The 27,406-nt window shown below is 43.2% G+C and overlaps 1 protein-coding gene across 1 annotated transcript; it reads right to left on the bottom strand.

Annotated features, from left to right (window-relative positions):
- Nucleotides 1–719: 719 nt before the first annotated feature.
- fam83c (family with sequence similarity 83 member C) lies at nt 720–27,079 on the bottom strand. The gene is made up of 4 exons (XM_041204434.1): nt 26,555–27,079; nt 17,037–17,204; nt 13,113–13,237; nt 720–2,177 (listed from the first exon to the last, which is right to left on the bottom strand). Exons 1-4 carry the CDS (start codon nt 27,077–27,079, stop codon nt 1,340–1,342), a joined length of 1,656 nt encoding a protein of 551 aa, XP_041060368.1. The 3' UTR covers nt 720–1,339.
- Between the last annotated feature and the right edge of the window lie 327 nt (nt 27,080–27,406).

Raw genomic sequence — 27,406 nt, forward strand, 5'->3', positions numbered from 1 at the left:
TTCTCTTTTGAGTATTATGACTGAAGCTGCTTCCACTACCCTTAGCCAATACTTTCCAGATCATTATAACTCGCTGGGTAAAACATATTTCCTCATTTGTTTCTGGTTCTTTTGCCATTCTCCTTAATCAACTTTGTCAAATATTTTCCCATCACAGAAGTTAAATGGAATCTCAGTGAGACACTAAATTCCTCCTGAGCTCAGATTTGGAACGACAAGTGTCGTTTCCTCCAGTTGGACTGATGCCCTATTAAACAGTATCTCTTGTTGCAAGTATTGAGTATTAGCGAAACTGAAATTGTACACTGAAATATTTCAAAGGCTAACATTTCTTAAAAAAAACTATCTTATTATCCTTTCAAGATTAGAGATTTGACACTGTACATGATTTAAAAAAAAAGTTATGTCACTGAACCAGTAATCCAGGGACTCAGGTTAAGGGCACGGGTTCAAATCCCACCATGGCACTGGTGGAATGTAAATTCAATTAATAAAAAATCTGGAATTACAAAGCTAGTCTCAATAATGGTGACTATAAAGCTATCATTGATTGTTTTTTTAAAAAATAAACCCATCTGGCTCACTAATGCCCTTTAGGGAAGGAAATCTTTCTTCCTTACCTGGTCTGGCCTACATGTGACTCCAGACCTACAGCAATGTGGTTGACTTTTAACTGCCCTCTGAAATGGCCTAACAAGCCATTCTGTTCAAGGGCAATTAGGGATGGGCAACGAATGCTGGCCTTGCCCACAGCCCATGAAATAATAATTAAAAAAAAAATTAGCCAGTGAAACACTTTTTAAAAAAGTGCTTTTCAACATATGCACTTGATTCATCTGAACCTCTCGTTCCACCTTCCCTCCCTCAGCCCCAAAAATTCTAATAAGGTGATAATACCTACCCAAAAGGGTCAACATTGTCACCTCTCATCTTCATTGTCACTATACATGCGGTTGTGAATCAGATCGATCCTGTGAGCAGCCTACAGATTTTGAACGACACCATTCCCTGCCCCCCCCTACACAACACATCCTACCCAGGCTCCAGGTAACATTTGTGTAGGAAACTGGCTCTTCACTGAACACAGCAGCTTTGGTAACTTGCCTGCCAGCAAGATGATCAAGGAAGAGTTATGCAGGAAACAATCCGAAGAAGTCACTACCAGGTAGGGGAACCTGTGCTCAAGAACCTCCCTTCAGTTCTGAAGAGTCAGTTTCAACTTGAAACGTTAACTCTGTTTCTCTCTCCACAGATGCTGCCAGACCTGCTGAGGTTTTTCCAGCACTTTGTTTTTATTTCAGGTTTCCAGCATCCGCAGTATTTTGCTTTTAGTCCGAGCTTAAGGACCATGTTTCATTAATTGAAACCGGCTGTAGACACTTCTGGCCTTCATTTTATCGTTATACTCCACCATCATTTCTAATTTACTGTGCCCAAGGGTCATTCGATTTGCTGACCTCGTCATCCCCCCTGGGGCTTTCCGTAAATCCTTGGTGGGGTCATCAGGCTCCTCAGCTTGACGGGGAGCGTCTGCACGATTGATCCGCTGTGAACTGGGAACCCATGGTGGCGGTAACGATGGGGGGGTTGGCTTTCTTGCATTGGGCAAGTCATCCTTCGGTATTTGAGTAGTTCTGGGTGGGACTATGGGAAATCTTCTTTGCTGAACAGCTGCCCCTTGATTTTGAAGGCAAAAGTTGTGAGGATAATGCACAGCTTGCACATTGCTAGGATTTGCACTGTAAAAGCCTAATCCACTAAGCCTACCCAATGGACTAGGAGTCCGGTTGTTGCTGGATTTGTCATTCTCTTTGATTTTATAATCAATGTCAGAAGAGCCATTGGAAGCACAAGGGCTGATTTGCTTACCTTCCCAGAATATTTTCACAGCTGGAACAGTTAGCTCTATGACACTGCGAGGACTACTTCCTGACTGGCTGCTGGATGTGTTGGAATGGATTGGTTCCACCAGCCTCTCCTTCATGTTGCAGTGTTCCGGAAGGATCCGGAGATTGGATGTGTAATAAGAAAGAACCTCGTCCGTCGAACAGGAGAAACGCTCAATCGGTTTCGACTCTGCGTAAAGGCATCGAAACTCATCATCAAATGCTTGCACTACCTGTCCAGTCGAGAGTGTGATAAAATTCAGATGCACCTGTCCTGCCAGCCAGGTAAAGCTAGAAATAAAGAAAACAGGTGGTCAATTTTTCATCAGCACATGACATCTAATGGGTTTTTTTTGGCTTTTCTGGACTAAACAATACTTGTAGTTGACAGAACAAGTGGGCAATCTACCCTGAGCCCTCTGCCAACACTGCTCAGAGCTGCCTACCTGCAACATGTAAGACCAAGAATATCTCTTCCTTTTTTTGCATTCACACTCAATTTAGCACCTTCTTCCAGTGATATTAATGTCACCTGCATCTTACCAATGCCACTATACAGCATCACAGCACTGCCAACAATGTGCTGGCAATAAACCCTGGGTCCATCTTTGTAGCTTCGGTTGCCATTAGTACCGCTTGAATTATTAAATACATTTTTTTTTTAGACTGAATACCCCTTTCAGTCGTGGGAGGGGAGGGGAGGGTGAAGTAGAAGAGATATGTCAAAAAATTCAGTCATGACCAAAAACGGAATGGCGGAATCAGAGGCACACCTGGGCAACAACCGGCAAGCTGCAGAAAGCTAATGGAAGCCCCAAAGCAGGTTTCCTGTGAAGGAGTCTCAAAATTGGGATGCTGCTTTGCTGTCTGTGGTCTTCAGGTAAGTCCTTTAAGAGGACTGGGAGAGAGGGTAGCAGTGGCCAGGATCATGATGGTGTTCGTGCCCATTCGGTGCCAATAAAGGGGCACATGTCCATCCAATTTCTAGGCCGTAAGGAGGAGGTCTCCATTCCTTTAGGCACCAGCTCTTTGTGGTTCCGTCAGTGTGTTCTCCAAGCTGCTCATTGCCCCTGCACCCAATCTGGGGAGTCAAGCACCTTGCGCCCACCTATTGCTTCTTAAAATAGACAATTACCACAATGCAGAGTAGGGAGACATAGTTACGATTAAATTCAAGAGGTTTAGGACAGAGAATTTCTTCCCCCTAGCTAGATAATCGTCAGGCTATGGTATTGAAATGAGTGATTGAGCAGAGATCATGTCAACATTTAAGAGATTAGGTTTGTGGCTAAAGGAAAAGGGATTTGGACTACTGGTCATGTAGAGGATATACACCAATGCAGATTGGTTGGGCCAAACAGCCTGTTTGCGTTGTAACTTTTACGTAGGCCAGGATCTTCAGCTCAGCCTGCGGATGCGCATGCCTGACACACCCGAGCGTGAAACAGTGTGCGCGATGACGTTGGGCGAGTTTTCCGACATCATTGCTCACTCGCACGATATTTCAGTCAGCGGGTGCCCGTGAGAAACTGCAGCATGCCCGCCAAGAATTAAGAAGCCCATTAAGACCCTTAAGCAGCTCATTAAGTAGGTCTCTTAGCTGCCCGTCCAACACTCATTTTTAACATGTCCCTCTTCATGTGACTGAGCCACGAGTGGGGACACGTTTATATTATTTGTGAAATCCTCATTTTTCATTTTAAAACTCTTCAGCTCCCTGAGGCAGCCCTGTAGCTTCGGTGAGTGCACACCCGCTTATGTACAGACTCCAGCGCTCACGCACCTCCTACCCCCATCCCCAGCAGCGCTGAGGCTCTCAGCGCGCGTCTCACACTGGCTGGCCGTGAAATTGCGGTTTAGTAAAAGCAAACTGCCACTTTATTAAATTAGGCTGCAATTTTTAACACTGGCCCCCTCTATATTTTCATTTCTTCTTAGAAACTGGGTGACGATGGCATGACACAATTTACTACCCATCCCTCGTTGCCCCGAGAAAGTGTGGCAGTCATTCTTACAACATTAGAAAGCAAGAAGCACTTTGTACACCATGTGGGGCTGGCGTAGTAACCCCTCTGAAGGGCATTCATCAATTAGTTGGGTTTTTAAGACAACCTGGCAGCTTTCATTGTCTTTTTTCCGGGTGCCAGCCCACACACCACCAAACGTATAGAATTCCATTTCACAACTTGTCCACAGTGGGAACTGACCTCCCAGCCTCTGCCCAGGGTTCTAACCTAGGTGTATTAATCTGGCACAGCTCATGTCTGCCATTTTATTTTTTTTTTTACAAAAGTAAAAATCTTACTCCAAACTCCCCATTTTGAAGTAATTGCCTCTGTTGCTCCTTGACAAGTTGAAGATTAGAAAGGGAGTCAGCTCCCTTGCTCCAAGCTAATGCTGCAACTGCTGTTAATTCAACCTGCTTAAGCTGATGGATATTTGCATCTCTTGTGCATGTACAATCATGACTAGAGGGTTGAACGACCTCTATAGCGTGTGTAATGTAATTGGTAAATTCCTTCGCGTGCTACTTTAATAGTCACCAATTCAGAGAGAGGTTTTCCATGAAATAATTTTCCTTGATAGTCACCATTTAACAAACCACTTGGAATAATTAAACATCATCCATGATCCTCAAGACATCGCAAAGCACTTTAGAGCCAGTTAAGTACTTCAAAAAGGTAGTCACTTGTAATGTGGGAAATGCAGCAGCCAATTTGTGCACAGCAAGCTCCCACAACCAGTAATGTGATTATAACCAGATAATCTGTTTCAGTGATGTTGGCTAAAGGATAAATATTGACCAGAACATAAGGAGAACCTCCCTGATCTTTGAAATAGTGCCATGGGAGCTCTCATGTGGACCCTGAGAAGGTAGATAGGCTCTAAAGAGGAGCCACACAGATTCGAAATGTTAACTCTGTTTTTCTCTCTCCACAGAAGCTGCCAGACCTGAGGAGTTTTTCCAGCGTTTTCTGTTTTTATTTCAGATTTCCAACATCTGCAGTATCCTTTTATGTTAAGGTAGCTAGGACCTCTACCTAACATCTCATCCAAAAGACGGCACCTCAAGCAGTGCAGCACTCCCTCAGTACTGGCACTGGATTATGCACTCAAATTGCTGGAGTGGGACAGAACCTTCTGACTCAGGTGAGAGCGCTGCCCACTGAGTCCTGGCTGAAACCATAAAACCCCTTGTTTCATGATCGTAGGTTACCCTTGATGTCAGTGTATGGCCACATGTACATCAATCCCGCCAAGCCTCAGGTCCTTTGGTGACACCTGTCCACATTTGTTGAGGGAGGCCTCACGGAAAGACTAGCTTTCAAAATGAGCATCTGTGCACAACCTGTGACATTAAAAAAAGGGGAACAACTAGCTGAGAGCTCCCTGGCTGTAAGCCTCTGCAATATTCCTTGCAGCAAATGAGCACATTTGACACGAGATTGTCAAGCCAATTCTCAAGCCAGTGGAGCTCATAGACTGAACACCCAAGGTCATGAGATTTCAGTACTCCTCAGCCTATCAGTACTTCATTTCTGTTAAAATCTCCCAATTAAAAAAAAACACATAGCACTGGTTTTCCTTCAGGTGATGACAGACTTTCAAAAGTTCAGATTGGAGTCCCTGGGCAGGTGTCAGTGTTTGTAGGAATCCCTGCGGACATACTGTTAAGGAGCCATGCTTTATATATAAAAACGACTGCGATTTACTGGCTAGAAGCCACTAATTGAATTGTTAAGAAGACTAAAGCCACATTATTCCAATTATTTTAAATCACGGTCAAAAGTGGCTGAACATTTTCATCACCGTACCTTCTGCATTCCAAAGCCATTGGAATGCATACAATCTGTCCGCAAAGCCTCTCCAGGAACAATTGTTTTTTCCTGTTAGCTACACCAATTCTCTGCCATGCTAATATGTTACCGTCTCCACCATGAGCTCTTATTTTGCACAGTAACCTTTGATGTGCAGCTTATCAAATGCCTTTTGGAAATCCAGGTACACCACAGTTACAGGTGCCCCACTATTATCCACACTAGTGCCTCAGAAAACACTAATAAATTAGTCAAACATGATTTCCCTTTCACAAAGCCATGTTGACACCGCCTGTTTGCATTAAGATTTTCTAAGTGCCCCACTATAACTCCTTTAATAATAGATCCTAGCATTTTCCCTATGACCGATGTTAAGCTAACTGGCCAATACTTTCCTGCTTTCTGTCTCCCTCCTTTCTTGAATAGAAGAGTTACATTCACTATTTTCCAACTTGATAGGACCTCTCCAGAATCTAAGGAATTTCGGAAAATTACAACCTATGCATCTATTATCTCAGCAGCTGCTTCTTTTAAGACCCTAGGATGCAGGCCATCAGGTCCTGGGAACTTGTCAGCCTTTAGTTCTAATATTTTTCTCAGTATCTTTTCCCTGATGATTGTAATTGTTTTAAGTTCCTCCCTCCCTTTCACCTCTTGATTTACAAGTATTTCTGGGACGCTATTTGTGCCTTTTACAGTGAAGACAGACACAATATCTGTCCAATGTTTCCATCATTTCCTTACCCATTATTAATTCTCCAGATTCATTCTCAAGAAGACCAACGCTCCCTTTAGGTATTCTTTTCCTTTTTAGATACTTTTAAATCCACCCTGTATCTATGTCAGCTCTACATTTCATAGAATGATACAGCACAGTAGGAGGCCACTTGGTCCATCGTGCCTGTACTAGCTCTTTGAGAGCTGCCAGTTAGACTTACCTCCAATAGCCCCGCAAATCTTTCTCTTACCCAATTCCCTTTCGAAAATTACTACTGAACGTATTCTCTTTCAAAGTGCATTGCAGATCATAACATCTTGCTGTGTAAAAACATTTCTCCTCATCATCTCAACCTAACCCCACCCTCACCCAACACACCATTGCTTCCTCTAAGTTGCGCAACTGTAAGCGATGCAAACGTTCAGGCACAAGTTGGTCCTTTTTTATGATGCTGCATGTGCGCAAGAAAATATGTTGGGAGAGCTGACATAGATGCAGGGTGGAATTTTTTTAGGCTTTTATATTTGCACACTAATTCTTTGTGAATTTTAATCAAAACTTTCCGGTAGACTTTATAAGCTTTCACACCCAGGTAAGCATGCACTTGATTCTATTCCAATTGTAGAGATCCAATGCTCCCAATAGCTTGCAAGCTGTGAATCGGTAACTGCTTTATTGGCAACTTAAACTGTTTGAAAGCAGCTGCACTCTTACATGTGCAAACCACACCCCACCCCTGGCAAAAATAGTGCGTGCCATTTTCGGGCGGGACTTCTGGAATCGGGGCTCCAGTGCCATTTTGGCTAAGTTGGAGACCCTTTCTGTCCCCATGAAAATCCAGCACCTGTGCACTTAAGTGAATCAGCTGCCCGTCAAAAAACAGATTAGAGGCTATGTTGCCACCACTTCCTTAAATTTGCATCTTGTTTACATCAAGGTTTTAGGAGGGTCACAAACCACAACCCAGTGGTTATGCTATTTGAATCACAACCCAGAGTTTGGTAGTTCTTCCATTGGGATTTTGTGAAATTGAATTATATTGGGTTACCACAGAAGAAAAAAATAAGGTCTACTGTAATCTGGTTCCCTTGCAATTGTCAAGGAAGGGAACCTACCACTTTTGCCTGTTCTCGTCTATTTGTGACTCTCGTTCCAACTGCATGTGTAAAAATTGTGCTTATTCAATTTACCTTGCAAGCAAAACGTATTAAACACAACAACATAGATCAGGGAATATGGAGCCACTTTCACTGCAAGTATATACATATAGTATCAGATTTTTTGGCATATTTCCAGTAGCATGCGATCTATGAATCATTTGTTCCCATGTGACAGAGTTTACAGGATACATTTCCAATATCAACTGAAAATGCCAAACTGAGGCTGATGGATACTTGTTAGGCTAAGGGCATTAAGAGTTACTGAACCAAAGTGAACAGATGGAGTTAAGATACAGATCTACCATTCAATTAGATCACAGCTCAACAGGCTTCAGGGACTGAATGGCCTCCTCCTATTCCTACCTCCTATTCCTATATTCCTAGACAATCAGTCCAAATAGGGCATGACTTGAGAAAATTGCTTGATCCTTTTCGGATTTGGTTTTCCATTTTATCTTGCTCAATATTAGATTAATGATTCGATAGATTATTCCCTTTTCCTAATTTCAACAATTCCTAAATTTCATCCTTGGTCACCCCCGCAGTAGACTCTTGTGAGGAAATGGTTCCTGTAACACCAACCCTCCGGTGGCGCTTTTGTGCACTCCTGTAACCTGGTGACTTGGAACCTTGTTGAGGCGTCGGGGGTCTGGCCTTTGCGAGAGACCCGCACTGCGTCTTTGGCCAACCGAGCTACCTGCCAATCAGGCAGTGGTGAGGCCAGCAGCGGGTCTTGCCTGGAATCAAGACCCTGAGGGCGGCAGGCTCGCCTATCAGAGGCCGGTAGTTCTTGTGCTCAGCAGCATCACGAAGGAGGCCATGGTTGCTGCCTGAAGTATCAGGATTGTCGTGCGACCCAGGACAAAGGTAAGGGATTGGGGGGTTCACAGGATGGGGGTCGTGGGGAGAGGCGGGCAGGGGGGTTGCTGAGTGGGCACCCCCTTCTCAGTATCCAGTCCCTTGATTGTGGCCATGGACTCCTTTCCACCCATCAGAGAGGGCAGATGGGGCCTTGGTTTAGTGTCTCATTTCAAAGAGGGCATCCCAGACAGTGCAGCAATCCCTCAGTACTGCTCAATTGTGCGGGAAATCACGACTGAACCTGGTCCTGTCCTTATCCATATATGCATTTTCCAATAGGGATCAATGATTATTAATGAAGTCCGGCTGCTTCTAGCACAGGGCCCAAAAAAAAAGCACAAAAAAGAGAAAATACTAAAAGACTTAAAAAAAAAAAAAATTTAACTGCTGGCTTTGGAACTTGTATCCGCTTCTTACACCTTTTACTATAAAATGGACATCACAAGCCTTGAGGCACAAATGAAAAGCACCTAAACGCACCCCCCCCTTCCAATCGGCCAGTTTTACAGAAGGTGAGCTGTTGCCCCTGGTCACACATGTTTCAGATAACAGGAGTGATTCTGTAAGGACATCATTGTTTAATGTCCTCAGATTAACTGGCAACTGTACCATTTGCCACTCAACTCTACTGCAAGATTTCTTGAGCCCGTGTATGCTGTGGCTTCTATTGCCACTCAATGATTCCCACTGGCAGGAGGATCAGTAACCAGAGGACATCGATTTAAGATCGCTTGAGTAAGATGTATAGAGAAAGGGAGGAGGAGACAACACTTATTTTTTACATATAAAAAAAAATTGGTTCATGAGATGTGGGCATCACTGGCTAGGCCAGCATTTATTGCCCATCCCTAATTGCCCTTGCTCAGAAGGCGTTTTGAGAGTCAACCACATTGGTGTGGATCTGGAATCACATCACATGTAGGCCAGACCAGGTAAGGACAGCAGATTTCCTTCCCTAAGGGACATTAGTGAATTAGATAGGTTTTCACAACAATTGACAATAATTTCATGGTCATCATCAGAATTTTAATTCCAGATTTTTATTGAATTCAAATTTCACCATCTGCCATGGTGGGATTTGAACCCTAGCCCAGAGCATTACCCCAGGTCTCTGGAATACTAGTCCAGTGATAACACCACTGAGTCAGGAATATACAGTCCAGAGCAGATTCAATATTTTTATGTCTCTATGAACAGTAACTTTCAAAATGGACTTGGATGAATTATTGAAAAGAAAAAAAGTCTGCAGGGCTGTGGAAGAAAGAGCTAATGGGAGTGGGCTAATTGGGTAGCTCTTTCAAAGAGCTGGCAAAGGCACAATAGGCTGAATGGCCTCCTTCTGTACTGAAAGATTCTATGGTCAGAAATCAATTAATAAAATTAGCTTAAAATAAAATTTGAGACTATGCTGCTTCTGTACAACTAGGACAGATTAATTTGTACACAAGAAACCTTGAACAGAACTTACCCTTTATCTTTTTCTCAGGTACCATCAGGGTTGTTGTGTATTTTTAGCACTGTTATTTTTTTTAAAAGCTCACGATGTCTAATGTTCCTTTTGTTTGGGTGGGAGGAAGGGTCCTGTTGCATATTTCTCATTAAAACAAGGAGTGCTGATGGCCTCAGTGGAGTTGATTGTTTGAGGATTAATGAGCGTGACAGAGGGAAAGAGCCAAGTCAACACACATCAGTGAACCTGAATCACCCGAGGGAAATGGCTCTGTCTCTGCAACCTGCAGATCACACTATACTGGGATCAGTAACTCTTTCCAGTTGGGAAGATGGCAACAGGATGTTGAACATTCAGCCCCTCGACTCTGTTTCGCCATTCAATGAGACCAACTGTCCCTTAACACCATTTACCCACCTTACTCAAGAAAAACCCCTCAATCTCAGGCTTTTGACATTTTCAGTTGACCCAGCCTCACCAGCCTTTTGACAGGAGTGTTTTTCAGATTTCACCTTTCCTTTAAAAATGCAAAGTAACCCTGGTGCTATCCTCAACATTCGCTATTTTAAATAAAACCAATTCACTTTTCCTGGTATCTCATTTTAAATAAGGATTTTCCAATGACAATGCTGCTTTGTTTTTTTTTAAAAAAAAAGCTAATAACTGACTCATCACTGTTGAATGATTGACAGAATTTGGTCCTCCCAATTTTCTTTTAAATAATCACTCAACTACTGATTTACAATCAGCCTCAAGGCTGAAATAAGTCTTAGTTCTGTACCTATCCGTTCAGTTCACATTGAGTGTAGTGAACAAGATGTCATTAACGTGACTGGCCGCAAAACCTGGTGAATGGAATGAACAAAAATGAAGTAATTCAACTTTTTTAAAAAACAAAGTCTCCATTTAGCAACAGTCTCTTATGAACTGATTAGCAGTTGCACCCATAATCGCATCACCGAGGGAGTCCCACTTTAACTAGCTGCGAACAAGAATGAAACTACTTGACTTGGGCTGAAATTAACAGATTTTAAATGTCTATGGATAGAGTAAGTGCTGACCAAATCCTCCACTTAATACGTTACAAGTGGCGCCTTTGTAATTGATTCTCAAAGCGATGACGAACGGTCAGTGCCACTTTTATCACCCAGAAGGACAGCAGCGGGTAATATGTGGAGACTGTAAGCAATGGGGATGGTATTGTTGAAACTGTAATCTGCTAAGCAGGGTTGATCTGGGCTCAGCCAATGTGCATCCACTGACCCAGCCTCTCTCACCTAATAGCAACTAAACCCTATTTGCAAAAGTACAACCGTTAACGTTTAGAGTATTTCTAGTACATGATACAAGGGGCTGTTTTCTGATTCTCTGATGGACCGCACAGGTTATTCTCCCTTCCCGGGGCATTTATCAGACCTTGTTTGTGGGAGCTTGCTGTGTGCAAATTGGCTGCCACGTTTGTGACATTCCAACAGTGGCTACGCTTTAAAAAGGTACTTTGAAATGCTCCAAGTTTGTGAAAGACATTATATAAACACAAGTTCTATCTTGCTTTACAGTCAACCAATGCTGGGAGCTCTCCTGTACCTCTTTCTCAGTCAGTCATTCTTCATGCAAGTCCCCACTGAACATTGACACACACATAGCCAGGATACAATTAGGAGCAACAAGTATGGATGATTTCCACTCCCCTCACGCACTTAGTCTGCACCAACTGAAGGTTACTAAGGCACTGAGGTTAATTTACAGAGCTCTGGGTGAAAATTGTTAAAGCAGCAGAGCCCATAAATTCATATATGGGGAGTTGGTGTCACTGGCAAGGCCAGCGCTTACCATCCCTCACTAACTAAGCTTTGGGCCTGCTAAGATCCACACTGTGAAATACATTCAGTCACTGTGAGCTCAGGAGGAAGGGTGGGACAAGGTGCAGTGAAAGCTTTATTAATTCAGCTAAAAAGAAGAACAAGATCTTTGATTGCAAAAAACTCCCAAGAGAAGATGAGCTCCCAGTTGTGTATTCTGAACAATACTGGGAATGTCACCATATAGAGCCTCGGCAGGGGAATGGGGGAGTTCTCTACATGGTCACAACCATCCTTCCACAGCCTAACCAGTGTCAACCAGTACTGACTGGGTCAGTGGGTCAACAGCCAATGGGGTGTACTTCAAATTCAACAATTTTGCTGCTCCAATTACACGTGTTACTTTTTAATTTAAATGTCAATAGATGCCAATCAAAGCCTAACACACATTCCCTCCTCTCCTCTTGGTACCTTTGTTGAATTCATTTCTCGGGAAGATGCCAATGTCACTCCTGACACTTTCCTATAGGATATAATGTGGAGCCAATGCTGATCTCAAATCTGCCCGGCTTGGAAGGCAGGGAAAGAGAAACTGATGAGAAATATATATTGGATGCAGTAAATGTGCTGTTCTAAGACTTAGACTAAGCCACACTGTTGGGGTAGAGTCAAGGGAGTTAATGTGTGGTTTAACACCTGACTTAACAACAATATTTAACAACCTACATTTATATAGCGTCTTCAAATGTAATAAAACACCCCAAGGCACTTCACAGAAAAATAACTAGACAATTGATCCTAAGCCAAAGGAGGAGACAATAGGATGAACGACCAAAGGCTGTGTTAAAGAGGGAGACTTTAAGGAATTTCTTAAAGAAGAAAGAGGCAGAGAAATTTAGGGAGGGAATTCCAGAGCTTAGGGCCCAGGCAAATAAAGGCTCCTTGACTAATGGCAGGGCAAACCAAGTGAGGGATGCACAAGAGGCCAGAGTTGGAGGAACGTGCAGCTTAGAGGGTTGTAGGGCTGTCGGAGGTTACAGAGAAGGTGAGGGGTGAGGTCATGGAGGAATTTGAACATGGGGATGATAATTTATTTTTAGAAATTGAGGCATTGCTGGACCGGGAGCCAATGTAGGGCGTCGAGCACAGGGTGATGGGTGAACAGGACGTGTTGTAAGTTAGGACATGGCCAACAAAGATTTGGATAAGCTGAATCTTCTGAAGAATGGAAGGTGTGAAGCTGGCCAGGAGAGCACTGGGACAGTCTTGGGAGTGTTTGGATAGTTAGGGTCTGAAGGTGAATGCATGAGCGCATGTTAAAATGTAGGAAGCTGGAAAGGAGGCTTGGAAGGATAGACAAAGTAATGGTTTGGCAACAATTGAAATACTTAGTGCAGATCACCTTCTTATTGGTTACCTGTATGAACCTGCCAACACCTGCTCCAGGTCAATTATCATGAACTTTTCCAGGACCTGACCATGAAACTTCTTCCCAGACTTTGTACAGTATGTGTCTCCCTTCACACTCCTGATCCGCATGTTCTAGAAGGTGGAAGAGCACAACAGTATTTTCACTCAGTATTTGGGAACGAGGGAGGGAGATTTCTTGGGCAGTAAGACTCAGGTTCTGGTGCTTTAACTTGAACTTCTAAGAATAATCCAGTTTGTAATTGCCTGGTCCAGAGTGGGGTCCGTGTGAGTCTATGTCACTGCTGGAATGAAGAAGGTCACCAAGAGGGACCTGAATCCCACTGGCGCCAATTTAGCTTTTGTAATGATGTACGTTATACATCCATTTGCATTTATTTAGCAGCTTCAACATACCAGAACATCCCAAGACACTTCACAGGAGGGTTATTAAACAAAATTTGACACTGAGCCACAGAAGGAAATATTAGAACAGATTGGCCAAACAGGTGGGTTTTAAGGAGAATCTTAAAGGCGGAAATAGAGTTGGAGATGTTTAGGGAAGGAATTCTGCAACAGTGAAAAGATTCCGGCTCAGTTTTCAAAGCCGGTTAATAGTCTTAAAAAACAATTATGTTGCCCAAAGTGTTGTATAGACACACCAAAGGTTCCTGAAAAATGTTTTCTAATTAAAACCTTGTGGCTTTTACAGATCAACATCACAATCTAAATGTACCTAAAGCACAGCTGTGTTTATGGGTTTCCTGATTACCCGTTTGAATTATCAATGATAAAATGTTCAATGCCCACAGAACTGATGGGCATCAGATGCCAGTTCCACAGAGGCTGGCGATCTCCTCAGCACTCTGTCTGCTTAGCATGCTCCAGTGTTCCCAAAGCACCCATTGCAGAGGAACAGCACCTTACTAGGCATTAGTGTCATGAAAATATAATAAATTTCATAACATTGTTGTGATTTATTGTACAAGTGGGTTAATAGTGGGGTTTGGATTAGTTTCTCTCTGCGGATGTGTGTGTGTGGGGGATTTAATTGAATTGGAGACAACTGGCCTGGAGGCTTTGAGTTAACAAAAAGCTAGGTTTGAAATGAAAAATATGTAAACATGGCTGAAGTTTTAGAATGTGAGGTGTGAAGAACATTTGCATTTATAGATAAGTTAGGTTAGTTTGAATTTCTAAGAGATGGTAAGATATTACGCCCAGCCAGAAGAAGCTAGGCCAAACAGCATGTTTATTTTTCCCCCCAAGGTGACTGATAAAATTAACACCATGAAAAGACTTATATTATGGAGAAAGGTAAATTCCAAAGATGTATTAGAACAATGGAATTTGTATTAAAAAGGGAGAAACATGTATTAAAGGAGATGAGGCTATGCGCCAGACAAGTCGGCATTCTAAGATCTAACAAGTGTGAAATGCCTCCAGCCGCTGTGCATCAAGTTGCTCTCTACGGGAACTGAAGCTGAGAGAACTCACTTTGAATGTGACTGTCCAGGGTATTGTGCTGCTTTGCCTGTTTAAATATATATTTGTTTTTACTGTTGCCTTAACAGAGGTGCAACTGGGAACCAGATTATTTAGGGGTTTTAGGAGTTATTATAGCAGTAATTTGTAGACCTATGTATGTGCTTGAAATCTTTTCTTTTGTTAATAAATATTTAATTTAGTTTTCTAAAAATCTCTGAAGTCGTGTTAGTCTTATTACTTATGGAATTCAAGGCACATGTCCCAAAATAAAATACAAATTGCAAAACAGTTGTGACCGTGAGATCAAGTTTCCCGCGTGGATTTGATCCACCTGGAGCACATCATCTGCCATACGATAACACTGGGCTCACTGTAGCCCTGAGTTTAACATTGTAATATGGCTGGAACTCCTGAACGACATATTGAATGTGATAGAAACTTGTTTTGCTGGGGCATTCGTTCCTTGTACTGCTCCCATTTCCGTTCTAAAAGGAATTTCTGCCCCTCTTTTGTGTTTTATTGTGGAGAAGGTGCAGACCTTTCAGACAGGGTAATCCTGAGGCAGGAAATATGGAGAGGAATCCACTTGAAAGCAAGTACGATGGGGGAAAAGAGAATTATTCTAATATAAGAAAGTATCTAATCTTCTCCACAATTAATGGCTTCTTGAAATTATAGAAATTCAAAGTTTAGATTGTGCAATCTCCTAGATTAAAATTTTGTTAGCATGTCTTCATTACAAGCTCTTTATGCAAATAGTTACAGAATAAAATGATTGTTCCAAATGCAAGTCCATTGAAACTCTTCCAAGTGTCATAATTCCAGCTACACCTTTTGAGGATGTAGACCTTTTGAGGAATCAGAGATACCTGGTCAACCTCCCTCATGGCTGGACAGGGAAGGGAACAATCCACTCTTCACAGGTTTTTTGGATCTCACTATTGGCATTCCCAATGCAAGATGCATTCCTCTGTCACAACCCTAGACACATCCCCATCATTATCCACATCCAGCTGGACAGAGTTAGGATTATTAAAAATTGTTTTTTATTCATTCATGGGATGTGGGCTTCGCTGGCTGGGCCAGCATTTATTGCCTATCACTAGTTGCCCTTGAGAAGGTGGTGGTGAGCTGCCTTCTTGAACCGCTGCAGTCCCTGTGATGTAGGTACACCCACAGTGCCGTTAGGGAGGGAGTTCCAAGATTTTGGCTCAGCGACAGTGAAGGAACGGCGATATATTTCCAAGTCAGGATGGTGAGTGACTTGGAGGGGAACTTCTAGGCGATGGCTTTCCCATCTATCTGATGCCCTTGTCCTTCTAGATGGTAATGGTTGTGGGTTTGGAAGGTGCTGTCGAAGGAGCTTTGGTGAATTCCTGCAGTGCATCTTGTAGATGGTATACACTGCTGCTACTGTGCATCGGTGGTGGAGGGAGTGAATGTTTGTGGATGAGCAGGCTGCTTTGTCCTGGATGGTGTCAAGCTTCTTGTGTTGTGGCAGCTGCAGTCATCCAGGCAAGTGAGGAGTATTCCATCAAATGCCTTGTGGACAGGCTTTGGGGAGTCAGGAGGTGAGTTACTCGCTGCAGGATTTCTAGCCTCTGACCTGTTCTTGTAGCCACAGCATTTATATGGCTAGTCCAGTTCAGTTCCTGGTGAATGGTAACCCCCAGAATATTGACAGTGAGGGATTCAGTGATGGTAATGCCATTGAACATCAAAGGGCGATGGTTGGATTCTCTCTTGTTGGAGATGGTCATTGCCTGACACATGTGTGGTGTGAATGTTACTTGCCGCTTATCAGCCCAAACCCGGATATTGTCCAGGTCTTGCTGCATTTGGACATAGACTGCTTCAGTATCTGAGGAGTCACAAATGGTGCTGAACATTGTGCAATCATCAGCAAACATCCCCACTTCTGACCTTATGATGGAAGGAAGGTCATTGATGAAGCAGATGAAGATGGTTGGGCCGAGGACACTACCCTGAGGAACTCCTGCAGCGATGTCCTGGAGCTGAGATGACCAACTTCCAACAACCACAACCATCTTCCTTTGTGCTGGGTATGACTCCAACCAGAGAGTTTTCCCCCTGATTCCCATTGACTGCAGTTTTGCTTGGGCTCCCTGATGGAATCATGCAGTGGTTACAGCACGGAAGGGGGCCACTCAGCCCATTGTGTTTGTGCTGGCTCTCTCTAACAGCAACTCACCTTGCCCCACTCCCCTGCCTTTCCCTGCAAAGTTTTTCTCTTCACTGAGTGAAGGAACAGGCTTGAACGGCCTCCTCCTGTTCCTATGTTGTTCTCAGGGCCATATGGTCCAAAGGTCCTGGAGTAGCAAACGGAGGGGTTTGTGACAACAAGCAGCTAATGCAAAGGAAGCCTGCCATTTTAAAACAATCGCCATCACTTGTTGACATGAGGTAGTATAAGCCAGAAACTTACAATAATGTGCTCTTTTTGGATGTCAAGCTCATCGCACATTAGCATAAAATGCTCCAGGTTACTTTCATCCAGAAGTAGGTAGACAGGGACTCCTCGTTTACTAGAAGCTTCCAACAAGTCACAAAATATGTCAACGTCAGTGAATAGATCCATCACAATCGCAATGAGCTACAAAGGAAAGAGGACATGAATATTAGAGAGATTGACACCATCCTTGTACATTACAATATTTGCAACACAAAAAAAAACCCAAAGGATATACTGACTGCAAAATAAAAACAAATCAATCACCCGAAGCCACGTGAGGTGGTGTCCAACACTGGAATTTTAACAGTTTTTGAACAGATTCGAGTTTTCTACCTAGAGTTGAGAAGGTCAGGGGGACGGTGGAACAATGATAAACAGCAACTAATTTAAATTGATTGAGATGGCAGATGGGGAAAAAGTTCTGAAACCTGTTCAGTGAATTTTATGTTCAAGGCAGCAGATAGGATCGGAGGATATCATAACACAAAAACTGGTCATTGTGCCCATCAGGTCTCTGACTGTCCCTTTCACCACATGAGCCACCATGATCCATTGCATCCCTTACCTTGTAATATTACTCTATTGCAAACGATTCTCTAAAACCCTTTGTAAGGATTCAAGGACACAGCCTCAGTAATTTTTTGTGGCAGAGAATTCCACAGTTTAGCCATTCTTTGCATGAAGCGTTTTAAAAAAAAACCTCCATTTAATGTTTTTGTGACTATCTATCTGTCTTCTCATTTCTGCCCTGTCTGTTGCTGAGACTGTCATCCACGCCTTTGTCACCTCCAGTCTCAACTAATCCAACACTCTTCTGGCCAGCCTTCCATCTTCCGCACTCAGTAAACATCAGCTCATCCAAACCTCTGCTGCCAGTATCCCACGGTTCACCCACCAGCCTTGTCCTTGCTCAACATTAGCTCTTCAACACCTCAAATTTAAAATGCTCATCCTTTTACTGCTTTATGATTCTGGGTAAAATAATTCATGGTTCACTCTTCCCTATTCCTAACATATTCCAGCCCCTAAACCCACCAAACTCTCGGTTCCTCTGACTGTAGTCTATTATGGAACCCCTCCTTGAGTCACCCCACCATTGGCAGCTGTACTTCCGTCATCAAGACCTCACACTCTGGAATTCCCTCCCTAAAAATCTCTCCACCTCGTCTTCATCAAGATCCCACTTGAAACCCAACTCTAGCCAACTTTTTGTTTCTCTCCCCTCCCTATTCCCTTGTTTGGCTGGTGTTCACTTATCCTTCTACCTCCACATCTTGGGACATTTTCTTATTACATTAAAGGCGCTTGTTGTCAATGAAAAAGATCCATTATTTGCTTTATGCCAACTAGGTCAACTGATAACCACATGAATGTTGGTACTGGGAATGAAAAGGCTTGCATTCTTGGCATTGTCATCATTAAGCACTCCCGGGTCAAATGGCTCAGAGTATTTATACAAGGCAGCACTTCCTTGATCTCAGCCAAATTTTAGAGAAGTACCACTCCAGTGAAGCTGTTATGATTGATGCAGTTGGTAAAGCGGAGTTATTTTTAAAAATCCCAGAGGGAAACTTTACACAACTGTCATAACCTATAATTTTAAGTGTTATGTTTGGGATGCGACTAAATTCAGGAATCAGACCACTTTCAAGGTTTTATATTAAACTAAATGAAACATTTTCCTAACTTACGCAGGTTAAAAATATATATACATATGGCTACAAATTACCACTATCATAACTTTTAACAAATCCCCAAACTAATCTCCATTAAGGCAACAGCAACCCCTAGACTTAACCACACAATAGGCAAAACATTTTCACTTTAAGTATACAAAATGAGGTTCCTTTCACTGTGGAGACAGCTGGAGGCTTGCAACTGCCTTTTGATCTTACATTACCTCTGCCTGCGTACCCGAAAACTACTGAAGTTATACCTCATATACCTATGAGAATTCAAATTCTCATAGTCTCACCAGTCTTTTTGAACTATACCTTTTAACAATGAAACCCCTTTCATAGTACCAATTTTATTAGTAATATAAACATATGGCTTGGTACCTGCTAGATAGGCATCAAGTTTTCACCCCACTTCTTGAATGCTCTATTCAAAAAATGCAAATGCACGCTATCTCCCTTACATATCAAAACACCCAAACTAGCTGACTTTAATCCAATTAAGACATACCCGTAGACTAAACCTCTGTTTTAAAAGAAACATATTTTCCAAAATATTATATACATTAACAGCTTCATGACATCCCCCTCCTTATTGAAAAATGAACTGTCATAATTCTAAAAGACGGCTTCGTTTTAATAACCGATCTCACACCATCTCCTATACTTATTACACCGTTACATGCATTATCACACGCACAGTATCAATAGAAATCACTCCAGTTCAGTGTCCAGGTTTTTTAAAAAATGTCCCATTTTCCTTTAAGCTTCAAGCTCTTGATAATACATCTGCGAACAGATTTTCTCTTCCAGCAATATGTATAATATGTAGACTAAATGGTGAGAAGCCTTGCACTTATGTCACAAAATTTGTCCAAAAACTTCAAAGGATTGTGGTCTGTATAAACGATTGTTTGCAAATTTCAAAGTGCTGCAAGGCAAACTCAAAGTCTCTTTTTTAATCATTGAATATCTTCTCTGTTGTACATTCAGTTTTCGTGAAAAATACCCTATCGGTTTTTCAATTCCAGTGTCATCTTCTTGTAACAGTACAGCCCCAATGCCTATATCACTTGCATCAATGGCCAACTTGAATTGCTTGGCATAATTAGGTACTGGCAACACTGGTGTCATAGTTAATACAGTTTTCAAACTATTGAATGACTCCTGACACTCCAGTGTCCATTGAAGCTTCTTGTTCTTTTTTAATAGTTCGGTCAGTGGAGCAACCACTTAGCTAAAATTTGGTACAAATTTCCAGTAAAACCCACTCATGTCCAGAAATCTCAAAACTTCTCATTTTGTTGTGGACACTGGGAAATCCACGATAGCCTTGACTTTCACATCTCTCAGAGCCACCTTACCATGTCCAATGGTATGGTTTAGATACTAACTTGCACTTTTGCAAATTCACTTTTAGCCAAGTTCATCATCAAATTAGCTTCTTGTGGTCAAATAAACAATTCTTCCAGATGCTGTAAATGCTCCTCCCATGTCTGACTGAAAACTATTAGACCGTCAATATAAACCACACAATTGCTTAGACCCACAATTACTTTGTTTGTCAGTCTTTGAAATGTCAGAGATGCATTTTTCATATCAAATGGCAGTGACTTTAAACTGATATAGTCCACCTGGCATTACGAAAGCTGATATCTCCTTTGCCCTCTCCGACAACAGTACCTGACAATATCCTTTTAGCAAGTCAATCTTTGTGATACATTTTGATTGTCCCACTTTCTCAATGCAATCTTCCAACCGTGGTATGGGACATGAATCCGCTTTTGTCACCGCATTCACCTTTCGATAGTCCACACAGCCTGTGTGTCCCATCCAGTTTCGGTACCAGAACAATAGACGAACTCCAGTTACTGCAATTAGACTCGATATTATTTTGAAGCAAGAAATCAATTTCTTTTTGTACTTTTGATAACTTTGCCAAATCTAATCTGTAAGGTTTTTGCCTTATTGAAGATGATATTCCTATACATACATCATGTAAAACTAAATGTGTCTTTCCCAACTTATTTCCGCAAATAGGTTTGTGTGACTGCAATAGCTTTTCCAAATCACTTTGATATTTGCTTGGAAAGTAACTCAATATTTCATTTAAATTTTCAAGCACCCCTTTCATTATCCAATGTGATTAGAGGAAAATCAATTTCAGAGTCCTGCACTTCTACCTCTTTCTCATGATCCACCATTACTAACACCTCTTTTTGTTCCTCTTCCCTGTGGAAGAATAAAATACATCTACAGGACAACTAAGGGTTAAACGGTTAAAATCATAGTGGAATACTATAGCACAGTTCCCTCTTGGTTCTCGCAGAACTGGTTGAAGGGTCATGAGGACTTGAAACATCAACTCTTTTCTTCTCCGCCGATGCTGCCTGACCTGCTGAGTTTTTCCAGGTAATTCTGTTTTTGTTTTGGATTTCCAGCATCCGCAGTTTTTTTGTTTTTATTTCTGTGTATTCTGATCCTTCTTTAGAGTGTAAGCTAGCTCCACTGTAAGCTGCTGGGCTCTCCGTGATATCACGATTTTAATAAAAGGCTTCCGAGACAAACCTCCTGGGTCTGAGTGTTCACTCCAATTTCCGTGATATTCCCTTTCAAAGTGCTTTTTAAGCATATTTACATGACACACCCTCTGCTTCTTTCTTCTATCTGGAGTATTTATTAAATAATTTACTGCACTCATGTTTTTTTCAAACCTGTAAGGCCCACTAAATCTTGCATTTAATGAATCACCTCATACTGGTAACAAAACCATTATTTTCTCTCCAGAAACAAAACTGTGAACTTTATAGCTTTCTTATCTGCTTTCACTTTCATCACTTGCAATGAGATCTTTAAATGATCTCTAGCCAACTCACATGCTCTGTTCAATCTTTCCCTGAAATTTGATACGTAATCCAGTGGAATAGTTTCTGAGTAAGCTTTCTAATATAGCTGTTTTAATTGCAAATCATTTTTCTGTAACTCCACTAACCTCTGAGTTAAACACTTCAAATGAATTGTCCTGCATTCCTTCCTCCTGAACAATGTTGTCAAACACAGTGCCAGCTAATTGGATTTCGACGTCTCCTTGCCTTTGAACAGCCTGTGTATCTAGTTTATTTTGTTCTTCCCTGTGGGCCTTTGATCTCATTATAACACAATCAGGAAACAATCCAGGATGTTCCTTCTGTAGAACTTCTGCTGAAAACACTTCTACAGGCTGCTCAACTACCATAGATGTCACCCACATTTACGATCCAGCTATATCATTACCCAGAATAAATTGAATCCCCTGCAATGGGTAATTTTTCCACCTCTTGAGCTATAACTTCATCATTCTTCCATTTGCTCTTTAAATTTACCTTCTACAATGGAATAGATTTAGCATCTCCTTGAACCCCACTTAGTATTACCTTCTCCTGTAACACTCCCTCTGAACAACAAATATCACTATCCAGTTAAGGCATACCTGCAGACTAAATCTCTGTTTTAAAAGAAAAATATTTTCCAAAATATTATATACACTAATAGCTTCATGACAAAGAACTACGTGCCAGTTTGGTTTTTATACATTTCCCACACCAACCATTGCGTGACCTTTCCAATATTGCCAACCTCATGTCAATGAGAGTCAGTTCTGTGTCGGATGACTTCAGCTATACAACCTCTTTCACCATGTCATCCGCATTGCTCAAATTACTGTCTTCTGAACAAACACTCATTGTGTATTTTCATTTTTTGGCCCTCCCTAGTGTGTCAAGTAAGACAAACTATAATGAACAACAAACCAATAACAAAAACAGAATTACCTGGAAAAACTCAGCAGGTCTGGGCAGCATCGGCGGAGAAGAAAAGAGTTGACGTTTCGAGTCCTCATGACCCTTCAACAGAACTTGGATTCACATAGTTCTGCGGAAGGGTCATGAGGACTCGAAATGTCAACTCTTTTTTTCTCCGCCGATGCTGCCAGACCTGCTGAGTTTTTCCAGGTAATTCTGTTTTTGTTTTGGATTTCCAGCATCCGCAGTTTTTTGTTTTTAATAAACCAATAACATTACTTTGAAATGTCATGTGAAGTTTGTAGAAATTCAACTAGATTCAAAACCTGACCAGATTTGCATAGCATTTCAAGAAAAAGCTATTATAGAGAAATTTGCCCGAGGAGATGTTATTGAACATTGAAGGCATTGTAAGAATTATCAGAAAGTTTCTAGATAGGCTGATTTCCTAGAATAGCTGCCATGGAAATTAGACTTTGCTCATTTTTGGACGTGCTGGAAGACACAGTGATTGATGGCTGTATCTGATAGGTGAAGGCCCATTAGTGGACTTTAGCTCCATAGAGCCGGTGAGCTATGCAGAATTGACAGCGAAGTATAAGTGGAGGCTGTGTAAATAAGGAACAAGATAATCTCAGGAGGTGAAGAGCCAGCAGGCCTCGTCAGTTGCCTCGGAATCCTCCAAGATTTGCCTTGAAATCCAAAGTAAATTGTGGAAAGAGCGAGGTCATGTTCCTAGGTAAATGGGCCAATTACCCCTTCACCATCAGGTCAGACTTCTGAAGGTCCTGGGATATGGTTCAGAGGGGTCAGGGCATGCACCAAAAACTGGCAGGAGTGAGTAGTCAAGCTCAAACAGAAACTGGCTCTGTGGGAGTGATGATCCGTCTCTATTGTGGGTAAGAACCTGTTCATCAGGTGCGAGGTGCCCTCACATGCTGAGGTTCTGTGTGCCCCTGGGGCTGCAGAGAGTGGGCCTGGCCACATTGCCATGGAACACACCATTCATTTGGACTGTGCTGTACCTCTCTCGTAGAAATGTTTATGCAGAAAAGCACCTTTGACCACCATCAGGCAGTGGTCCACACATAACGCTCCTGAGGCCCTGCGGGAGAAGAAAATAGTGGATCCTGTTGGATGGTTCCCCGAGCACACAGTAAAAGTCATTTGGCGAAACACCTCATTGCCAGGACTTTCAAACAAGCATCAAGATATAGCTTTGGCTTTTGTGAGAATGGCCCTCCCCATCAGATCCTTCATGCTGGAATCTCCGTGCCACCACACGCTATTCTCGAGATGCTGTGGAGGGGGAGAGACAAGCATTCTAGGATGAGCCTTTGGAAAAAAAGATCTGGAAACAGATGCAGTGCTTTTTGTCCAGGTTGATCCTGAACAGCTTCGTAATGTCTGTCCTTGGCTTGCTGCAATGTTCCAGTGAAGCCCAACGCAAACTGGAGGAACAGCACCTCATCTTCCGACTAGGCACTTTACAGCCTTCCGGACTGAATATTGAGTTCAACAATTTTAGATCACGAACGCTCTCCTCCGTCCCCACCCCCTTTCCGATCCCCTTTTTTCCAATAATTTATATAGATTTTTCTTTTCCCACCTATTTCCATTATTTTTAAAATGTATTTCCATCCATTGTTTTATCTCTGCCTTTTAACCTATTTCAATCCCTTCCCCCCACTCCACCTGCACTATCTGTACCTTGCTCATCCTGCTTTCTACCCTTAATGTCCCCATTAGCACATTGCTTAGATAATATCACCACTGTCAACACCTCTTTGTCCTTTTGTCTATGACATCTTTGGCAATAGGCCCTCTATCCAGCTCTACCTGTCGTCCCCCCCCACCGCACCCCCCCACCCCCCTCACCCCCCACCACCCCCCACCGCCCCCGCCACCCCCCCACCCACCACCGCCACCACCTCTCCCCCCACCCCACCAAACCAGCTTATAATTTACCTCTTTTCTATTTTTACTTAGTTCTGCTGAAGGGTCATTCGGACTCAAAACGTTAACTGTGTTCCTCTCCGCAGATGCTGCCAGACCTGCTGAGTTTTTCCAGGTATTTTTATTTTTGTTCTAGGTTTCCAGCCTCTGCAGTATTTTGCTTTTATCCATAATGCAAGACTCTGCTACGTGGGCTGCTTCCACGGAAACACACCAAGATAAACATCAACTGCAGAGGAAGGACCATCAACTTGGTGAAAGATGCTCTTTGATCTGCCTGAAACTTGGTGGTCTTCCAGTGCAAAGAGCAACTATCTGTTGAGGGATAGATAGAAGCTTGGGGCAGCCATCACAAAGGTTCAGCTGGGAAAGGTCATAGTCTAGAGTCCTCCTACCATAATACACTAGCTAGTCTCGGTAATAGTGATTTTGTTTTATTCAATCACGGAATGTGGGTGTTGCTGGCTGGGCCAGCATTTATTATCCAAGCCTAATTGCCCTTGAGAAGGTGGTGGTGAGCTGCCTTCTTAAACCGCTACAATCCTTGTAGTGTAGGTACACCCACAGTGCTGTTAGGGAGAGAGTTCCAGGATTTTGACCCAGTGACAGTGACACCCAAGTCAGGGTGGTGAGTGACTTGGAGGGGAACTTCTAGGTGGTGGTGTTCCCATGCGTCTGCTGCTCTTGTCCATGAAACTATCATCGATTGTCGTAAAAACCCATCAGGTTCACTAATGTCCTTAAGTGTAGGAAATCTGCTGTCCTTAATCTGGCCTGGCTGACATGTGATGTGACTCCAGACCCACAAGCAATGTGGTTGACTTTTAACTGCCCTCTGAAATGGTCTAGCAAGCCCCTCAGTTAAAAGGGCAACAAATGCTGGCCTTTCCAGCAATATCCCATGAAAGGATAAATAAAAATACCAAAGGAACTGGAAACAGAGTAAAACTGCACAAGCTGTATGCTTAATGTACATGCAAATGTAGATATAATCTGCATCTAAGTATAATGAGGCACTCTAGAGTGCCACATACAATATTGAACCAATTAATCTGTAATGCACTTTATGTACTGTCACACTCATATTGCATTGTAAAGTACCTTTATATATAAAAAAATATATAAATGGAGAGAAAAGTGAAGGGAAGGGGTGGTGACCAGGGTGGGGAACTGGGCTATTGGGTCAAGGAGGAGAGAAGGTGGAGAACAGGAGGGGACACTCAGGACCAGCAGGTTTTTTATGTGGGATTGAGAGGGGCCCTCCAGCTCCTGGTCCCATAATCTGCTTAATGAACAATATGTTTTAAGATTCCTAACAAAAAACACAACCCAACCAGGAACCTTACCCGTTTGTAAGTTACTCAATTTTAAACGATCTTCTTTTCTAACTTATCTGTATACTTTGGGATGGATTTGAGCTGGTCTCTTGGCTACTTCTGTTGTGATGACAAAAAACACAACCCAACTGGGAACCTTACCCACTTGGGCGGTGGAAGCAAATTTGCTAATTTTCAAAATGGAATTGGATAAATATTACGCAGGGCAAAGAGCAGGAGGGGTGGAATTAACTGCGACATCTTTCAAAGAGCCAGCACCATGGGGGCTAAATGGACTTTTTTTTAAAAAAAAATCCATTCATGGGATGTGGGCATCGCTGGGTAGGCCAGCATTTATTGCCCCTTTGTTCAGAGGGCATTTAAGAGTCAACCACATGGTTGTGGGTCTGGAGTCACATGTAGGCCAGACCAGGTAAGGGCAGCAGATTTCCTCCCCTTAGGGGCATTAGTGAACCCAGATGGGGTTTTTTTTTTAAAACAACAATTGGCAATGACTTCATCAGATTTACTTTAATTCCAGATTTGGACTGAATTCAAATTTCACCCTCTGCTGCCATGGTGGGGGTGGGGGGGATTGGAACCCGAGGTCTCCAGAGAATTACCCTGGGTCTCTAGAATATTGGTTTTAATGAGGAAAAACCCACAGTGCAACCCCCCACCCACCCCCATTCTTATGGGAGCGTTTACCCCCCTCCTCTCAATTTGTCCAGGGTCATGATGACTTTAGGAAGGCATATCCTTACCGACTTGGCTTTGCTGAGTCGCCGGCGGATCGTGTCCTTGATGCTCTGGCTCTTGTCCCTTCGGAAGATGATGTGGGTCTCAGAGGGCAGGGAGAGTCTGCGCTGGGGCTTGGACCAGCCCAGGTCCAGCAGGGGAGCTTCCGAGTCCGACTGCATGGGGAAGTAGGTGACGGAGGTCAGCTCCGACCGGGCGTCCCCCCCGCTGCCGGGGCGCGGCTCGGTCGGGGGCTCGGTCGGGGGCTGGGGCGGCCGGGCGGCCCCGCCGCGGGTGATGTAGGCGATCTCCAGACCGGACAGGAAGCCCGGCTCCCGCTCCTCCGCCAGCGCCCGCTTGTAAGCCGGGAGGCCGGACTCCAGCAGCGCGTCCGTGGCCAGCCTGGCCGCTTCGCTGTGACTGAGCTCCAGGACCGACCTCCGCCTCCAGGGATTCTTCACCTCCTCCAGCCTTCGCGCCAGTTTCCCCAGCGGTTTGCGGGAGCTGAGTTTGTGCAGCGGGTGGACGTCGTAATTTTCATCCGCACTCATCATCACCTCTCTCCCACCCTCCCCCCACCCCCCCCCCCAAAAAAAAAACAAATATGATGGGTCTCTTCTTATCTGGCAGCCTCTGGATCTTCTCTGGCTCTCCCTGACACTCCAGCCCAGAGCTGTACCTGGCGGTAGGTGTCGGCAGTTCCTGAACTGTGGGTATAGGTGACGCTCTCGGTTGCAACAGGTAAACCAACCCAACGCTCATCTCCCCCTAGAAGCTGGGAGTGACACACAGCCACACCCCGCCCCCATCCCAACACAATTATCCAGTAATCCTGGAGAGCCAGAGAGTTGCACGGCACAGAGGCAGGTCCTTTCGGC

This window comes from Carcharodon carcharias, chromosome 14 (assembly GCF_017639515.1).
Source record: "Carcharodon carcharias isolate sCarCar2 chromosome 14, sCarCar2.pri, whole genome shotgun sequence".
NCBI lineage: Eukaryota > Metazoa > Chordata > Chondrichthyes > Lamniformes > Lamnidae > Carcharodon > Carcharodon carcharias.

Coding starts and splice junctions, on each gene's coding strand:
- fam83c (XM_041204434.1), bottom strand. CDS start 27,079: ATGAGTGCGGATGAAAATTACGACGTCCACCCGCTGCACAAACTCAGC. Junction 17,205..26,554: donor GACTCAGCAAAGCCAAGTCG/GTAAGGATATGC, acceptor TTTCCTTTGTAG/CTCATTGCGATTGTGATGGA. Junction 2,178..13,112: donor GTGTTGGCAGGTTCATACAG/GTAACCAATAAG, acceptor CTTTATTTCTAG/CTTTACCTGGCTGGCAGGAC.